Here is a 7,500-nt window from a genome sequence, read left to right on the forward strand (position 1 = left end):
TGTGTGTGTGTGTGTGTGTGTGTGTGTGTGTGTGTGTGTGTGTGTAGATGCAGCTCCCCTATGTACTGAGATATTAATAACCTTGACCTCTGAACTGTCTGCATATAGACCATGACACAATCACTATTCCTGTACTGAGGGCAGACCTGACAGAGAGAGAGAGAGAGAGAGAGAGAGAGAAAGAGAGAAAGAGAGAGAGAGAGAGAGAGAGAGAGAGAGAGAGAGAGAGAGAGAGAGAGAGAGAGAGAGAGAGGAGGAGAAGTAAAGGAGTGAAGGTGAAACTCAACCGTTTTCCAAAAAAGGAAGGAATCCCCGGGAGGATTTCCCAGAACGCCCCAGGAGATATTTTTAACTCTCCTCAACACGAAAACACAAGCTGTACACAAACCTTGACACCTGTCTCCCTGTCTCCCTGCCTGTCTGTCTCCCTGTCTGTCTGCCTCCCTGCCTGTCTGTCTGTATATATCTATCTATATCTACTTATCAACCTACTGTACATACATACCTATATACCTACCTAGCACCTTTTATGAGCTTTACAATGTGCGTTATACTGCATTCACCCATTCACACCTACATACTGACGACGACATAGGAAGCCAATGCAAGTGGACAATCTCATACGGAGCAGTTATAAAGGGGGGGTTCAGTGTCTCGCTCAAGATCGACCCGGGGACCTTTCCGATTCCCGGACTGCCACTCTACCCCCACTGAGCCGCCCCTGTTTGTCCTCTAAGGAAAGTTAAAAATACGTCCTGAGGAATGCTGGGATATCCTTGGCCAGGGGATCCCTAGCCCTGCCCTGGAGACTATCCATCCTGATTCACTGCTATGCAATTTAATATGTTAATCTGTCCAGGCTGGGGGATTCCTTCACTCCTGTAGTAAGTACTCTACTTAGGCACAGGTTTGAGGTACTTTTACTTTACTGGAGTATTTCCATTTTTCTGTACTTTTATTGTACTCCACTACATCTCAGAGGCAAATATTGTACTTTTTACTTTTAGACAACTTTAGTTGCTAGTTACTTTGTGGATTTTGATTATTATTACAAAACATACATTACCGACTTCAGCCCTATACATTTCGGCCATTTGAAAATAGCAGATCTACAAGCTCACAATGCGTCGCGATGCGACGCATTGTGAGCTTGTAGATCTGCTATTTTCGAAAGATTTTTATACATTTGAAAACGTGAAATGATGCATGATGAGTAGCCTATACTTTTGGTACAAGTACATTTTGATAACAATACTTTTGTACTTTTACTCAAGTGCATTTTGAATTCCTTCTAACTTGTAACAGAGTATTTCTACATGGCAGTATTGACACTTTTACTTAAGTAAAAAATGTGAGTACTTTTTCCACCACTGTATGTGTGGACCCCAGGGAGACTGATGTCATGCATCAGCATTTGATTGATTGATTCATTGAATACATTATTAATACGACTGTTAACCCTACATGTAGTAGTATAATCAAAAGTTATGCTAAAAGGATAACACAAAAAGCCTCCGGGGGGCTTGTTTCCACTGTGGTCCATTGCACTCAATTCATCAGTAAGACATACAATATAAGCAACACGTTGCATAACGGTAAATGCTCCAGTAGCAGAAAAAAGATATGTTTACACTTTACAGAGAAAGTAGGGGAGGGGGTAAGTTGGTGGGGGTACCGTATAGGAATCTAAAACCAGTTGTAATTTGAGGTCAGCGATGATTTTAGGTCCGTTTTAAGTGTGGATAGGGAGTCAAGATGTAACATGATGTCTGATGTAATGCCTGTTGGAAGGTCATTCCACATGTTGGGTGGCAGCATAGTAGAATGCATTTTTCTCCATGTTTGTGCTGAATGGCAATCCTAATAAACTCAACTCAATAATCTGTCTCAAAGAAAAACGTGTTATTTAGAAAAGGAGGGAGAATTCAGTGTCAAATAAGTAAAAAAAAAAACAAAAAAAACGAAATCTTCCAAAAAAGTTTCAAAAGCTTTAAAATAAAGGCTAGTTCGTCTTTGAACATTAAAAACAAGCCAACATGTTTCGACCTTTATGTTGGCTTGTTTTTAAGCTTTTAAAACCTTTTTGGAAGATGTGCCCTGTTTTTTTTCCAACTTCAATAATCTGTCTGTCTGTCTAAAATAATGAATGATCCCGAGTTTGATGCAGTAATGGTCTTTTTTCATTTCATTTCATTTCTTTTTTATTATTATTATTTTCTAAGGTATTAAAAAGGTTTTAAAAGTCCTTAAATAGTTACTTTACTGTCACCTGCCCCCCCCCCCCCCCCCCCCCCCAAAAAAAGAAGAAAAATGATCATGGGACCCACAGGTTGAGAACCACTGGTCTAAATCTGTTGAATGTCAATACCCAATACCAAGGTTGTCTCATCCCCAGCAGAACAGAACAGAACAGAACAGAGTGGTAAGCGGTTCACATGACTACAGGAGTCCAGTTACCAGCGCTGGCACCGTAATGGGAAACTCATCTCAAAGGGAATCCAGAGGGAGTTGTAATGAATGTTGTAAAGGTACCCCGACTCATTTCACATACAGCATACTTAACACACGTGCTTCACATACAGGGAATGGACAACATATACGTAATTACGTATACAGTATATACATACATACATACATACATACAGTGGTGGAAAGTAACTGAGTACATTTACTCAAGTACTGTACTTAAGAACAGTTTTGAGGTATTTTTTACTTTTCTGGAGTATTTAGGCACGACGTGTCGTGATGTGACGCGTTGTGAGCTTCTAGATCTGCTATTTTCAAATATGTTTGTACTTTTACTTTTGGTAGTTTAAGTATATTTTGATACCAATACCTTTGTACTTTGTATTCAAGTAACTTTTTCTACATTGCAGTATTGATACTTTTACTTAAGTAAAAACATTTTGGTACTTTTTCCACCACTGCATACATACATAAATACACACACACGCACACGCACACACACACACACACACACACACACACACACACACACACACACACACACACACACACACACACACACACACCACACACACGAAGTGTTAAGTGTGTCTGTGTTTTTTTTTTAATAAATATTGAACCAATGCAAAGTATTAACAGGAGTTTGTGACTAAATAATAACTACAGAGGTTCTTTTTTTTCCAGTTCCTGAAAAGTAACGCTTTTGTACATACAAGGTTTCTGCCCAACAGCGACAATACATGGGAGAAACAAGACAGGAAACATATTGAGACCTAGCTGGGTTTAACCCATTAAAACTGCGTTGGCCATTCAAAAATAGCAGATATACAAGCTCACAGCGAGCTTGTACATCTGCTGTTTTCTTTGAAAGTGTGAGAACTACTGATTTAGAAAGCCTTTGTAGAATCAGCCTGCAGGTCTTAATGGCTTTAAGTCACGTACACACCAAGGTGTCAGGCTATGGCAATGCGAAGTGTCTGAGTCTGATGATCAGTGGTATTTAGTGTCCCGTGATGTTGGTAGTAGACAGCGACCCCATGACCCCATTGAGTTATGTTGAATCGGCACCAGAATTCGTCGGGAATGGAGAGCATTTCATTCACATTTGATCCCTAAAAATAGAGTGTGAACCGGAAAATATCTGGACAGCACGCACTGAGGGAGGGAGGGAGGGTGGGTGGTTGTAGCCTGGCATGGCCAGACTAATATGACTGTGTAGATATTAGTCTGGGATCTGTGTGTGGAACCTGTGTGTGCATTTCCAAGGGGCGAATTAAAAAAAAAGCCTCTGGTGATAAACCCGCCCCATATTTGGATACCGGGCCCTGATTGGTCCCTCACTACTTCGGAGGGAGTGAAATCCAATCACAACTGAGCGGTGCCAGGCCAAATCTGCTGAGGGCAATTCTTTGGTGGGTGAGTGAGTGAGTGAGTGAGTGAGTGAGTGAGTGAGTGAGTGTGAGTGTGAGTGTGAGTGTGAGTGGGTGAGTGAGTGGGCGGGTGGGTGGGTGAGTGAGCGAGTGAGTGAGTGAGAGAGGGTGGGTGAGTGTGGGTGGGTGGGTGAGTGTGATAGAGATAGATAGATTTACAGTTCAATGTCAAAGTCAATGTCAAAGGAGCAAAACTCCCTGCCCACTGTAGGGGTGTGTTCAACAACTCAAAGGGCTACGTTCACTACGGAGTCAATCAGCTTTATTGCAAGTGGTATAAATTTATAATGTGCAACATTATATATTCATGTATTCACCCAGTTCTGTATGATTTATTTCTGTATTTTTCTATATCTGATTGTCACCTTTAGTCGCAGTTAGTCAGGACAAGACAACTTCTGCTGTTCTGGCCTTTAGTTTTGGGATAATCTAGTTGGGTTACGTCTAGGTCTAGCTGGGTTGGGTCTAATCTGGTCGGGTCTAGTCTAGTTGTGTGACCAACTTTTCACACTTGGGAGTGACAGAAGTAGGAGACCCAGTTTCCTCAGTACAGTATGTGCACCATATCGTGTGTGTGTGTGTGTGTGTGTGTGTGTGTGTGTGTGTGTGTGTGTGTGTGTGTGTGTGTGTGTGTGTGTGTGTGTGTGTGTGTGTGTGTGTGTGTGTGTGTGTGTGTGTGTGCGTGCGCGTCAGGTTGTAATTATTCGTGGCCTCTAGAGCAGGACAGCTCGTGCACAACGAGGGGAATGTTGGCTTCACTAAACTAACCCATGATTTATGTGGATCCTAAAAGTATTAATATCTACAATTTATATGGCTTTACAGTGATGTGTATTTATATCTAACTGAATGATTTATAAGGGCAAAGAATAGTCAGGCAGACAGTAAATGAATAGCTTGACCTTTTTTAGAGTGTCTGGGAAACAAAAGGTCCCCGGTTTTGATCCCCATATGGCTACTCCTCGTTTTGTGTCGAAGTGTCCTTGCGCAAGACACTGAACCCCTGACTGCTCCGGATGAGCAGGTTGTCGCCTTGCTAGACAGACAGACAGACAGACAGACAGACAGACAGACAGACAGACAATGAAAGTGAAAGGATGCATTGTTCTACCAGTTCGACGCGTCCGAAGCCTCCGACTCCCAGCGTGTCGATGATGTTGAAATCCACCAGCCGCAGGTTGGAGAAGAAGGCGTTCTCCGCCTCGTACCTGTACACACAAAACATTACAACTCCATCAGGACCACATTGGAAACAAGTGTTTTATGTGTATATCCTCGGTTTAAAGGGATAGTTCACCCAAAAAAAGTCACCCCATGGAGACTTGAATTCATGGATATTTTCTTTTTTTTTGTTGCATTCCTAAGCCAATAATTTGATGACCAGCGGACCAATAGGCATCAAATTATTGGCTTAGGAATGCGACAAGAAAAGTCATTTTGGGGGTGAACTATCCCTTTAAGGCAAGCCATATTGTGTTTACTTGTATTTCTTTTACCAAAATCTATTAAAGAAATTCTACTCAAATCACAGAGCAGCAAGGGACAGGCAGGTGGAGATAGCAGTACAACAGAAGACAGGAGACACCGAGATATTGTCGCTGTCTGTCGGGTGGAAACCTTGTATGTCCGATCTGCAAGATCACAATGTGTCGAGAAGTGACAAGTTGTGAGCTTGCAGATCTGCTACTTTCACTGCTTTTGTGCGACACTCTTGTATGATGAAGTAGGGCATTCATTTGTGAAAAGAAATGAGATACTAGGTTTCTGCCCGACGGCAACGATAATAGATTATATTTTGACATTATTTTACAGGTTAGAACCTGTCCAAAAACCTTTCCCGAAATGGGAAAAAGAACCCGTGTTCCAGTGGATCCAATGTAGTCGTTATGTAGTCACAAGCTCTTGTTAACACGTTTCATGGGTTGACCACTTGAACCCCGACGCCCCCTTGTTCTGGGGGGGAACATTCGCCATAAATAGCCGATTTACAAGCTCACAGCGCTCGTAAAATCGGCTATTTATGGTGCGAAGAGATTCGGTGTGGAAGTAAACAAGAGCAGAGGAAGAGAGAAGTACAGTTGCACAGTTGTCAGAATAGAGGGTTTAAGTGGTTAAATATATAAACCACTTTCAACCTGGTGTTCCTATTTTGGGAATGTCATTATTCTCAACAGCATAGGGCTGGCATTGGGCGAAGTATAAAATTGGGCATTAATTCATGAAAAAAATATATATATATTTCTGACCGACAGCAACGATTATGTGAACAGACAACCAAATTGTAAAAAAAAATACCATGGGATAAAAGTTCTGAGCATTCATAGAGATGATACTATATTTAAACATTATGGCTCATATATTAGTAGGAGGATGGATGGCATAAGAAAGAAACCAAGAGAGAGAGAGAGAGAGGTCGTATCAAGTGTCAACAAGCTCTATATCCTGCTGCATGATTTAGAGATTATTTGAAGAAAGAGAGAGAGAGAGAGACAGATGCAGAGAGAAAGAGAGAGGATAGAAGAGAGCATAGCATGTGACACAGGTTGTGAGACAGATTCGAACTAGCGACAGGACTTAACTGGTGACTGCCAGTGTCTGAATGCACACACAATTTAGGCCCTGTTCAGACTGGCAGCCCAAATCTGATTTACATCCTATCCAGATTGGAGTCGCATTGTTTTTATGCAGTCTGAACAGCACATAAACACATGGAAACTGAGTTTTTGCAAATCAGATTTGAACCACATTCCTTAGCCTTGCTCAGACTGCAACAAACCAATCCGACTCCAATCTGGATTAGGAAGTCAGATTTGGGGCTGCCAGTCTGAACAGGGTGCCTAAGTGTCCAAGTCAGCAGGGCAGAGTCGTACCTGCAGCATTTGACCACGTGGAAAAAGGGGAACTTCTTGATGGTGCGAATGGAGTAGGAGACGACGGGGCAGGGAGCAGGAGGTGGTGAGGAGGAGGCCTTTCTAGACCTCCTCAACGGGACAGGGAGTAAATCTCTCATGTCACTCGGTCAGTCCCGCGGATACTAACGGAAAGCAGGACACACGGCGGCTGGTTTAGGGACGGTGTGTTCTTTACCTGAAGGAATGTTCAGGTTCCACTAAAACGCGGCTACGAAAGGACGGCTTAATGCAGCTTGTCAGCAGATAAAACACTTCCTGACAAAGTTCTTAGGAACAACAGTAAGGAGTCGGTAGAGCTGTCAGGGTGACAATCGCGTGCAACTCTGTTCAGCAAAACGCTTTAAACATTAAAGCTCGTCAGCGGAACACTGTGGTCAAGGAGCACTTAAGAAAAGCAATCCAGCTTCCAGCTTCTCTTCGCCAGCAGGCCTGGTCAGTTACATGGATATTTCAGTTCAGTCGTTAAAGTCAATAATAACGTAACAACAAACCCCCCAAACTAGGAGATATTTGAATGGTGATCAACTACTGAGCGTACAGCGGGGTATACTTTTTTTTTTTTACGAGAAGGTTCTGCACAGTGTCTCAAACGAGGATCTCTGTCGCCATTTCCACTTCACATAGTGAGGGCAGGGGAGGGTCTCGGCCAGGGGTCCGAGGGACTGTGGTGGCGGCGGCGGCAGTGGTCCGAG

At 42.8% G+C, this 7,500-nt stretch overlaps 1 protein-coding gene across 5 annotated transcripts in view; it reads right to left on the bottom strand.

Moving 5' to 3' along the window:
• LOC311060482 (cGMP-dependent protein kinase 1-like) overlaps positions 1-7,500 on the bottom strand; it is a gene marked incomplete at its 5' end in the record, with an annotated part of 177,551 nt that overhangs the window by 10,924 nt on the left and 159,127 nt on the right. For 4 of the 5 annotated variants that reach the window (XM_084078665.1, XM_084078664.1, XM_084078666.1 and 1 more), the window contains one exon: positions 5,008-5,104. In XM_084078665.1, the coding sequence (XP_083934791.1) occupies positions 5,008-5,104 (97 nt within the window). Of the gene's footprint in view, positions 1-5,007; positions 5,105-6,766 lie in introns of all 5 variants that reach the window. The other variant, XM_084078667.1, reaches the window with a different exon arrangement.

This window comes from Gymnoscopelus microlampas (genome assembly GCF_963454915.1).
Source record: "Gymnoscopelus microlampas genome assembly, chromosome: 14".
NCBI classification, from domain to species: Eukaryota; Metazoa; Chordata; class Actinopteri; order Myctophiformes; family Myctophidae; genus Gymnoscopelus; species Gymnoscopelus microlampas.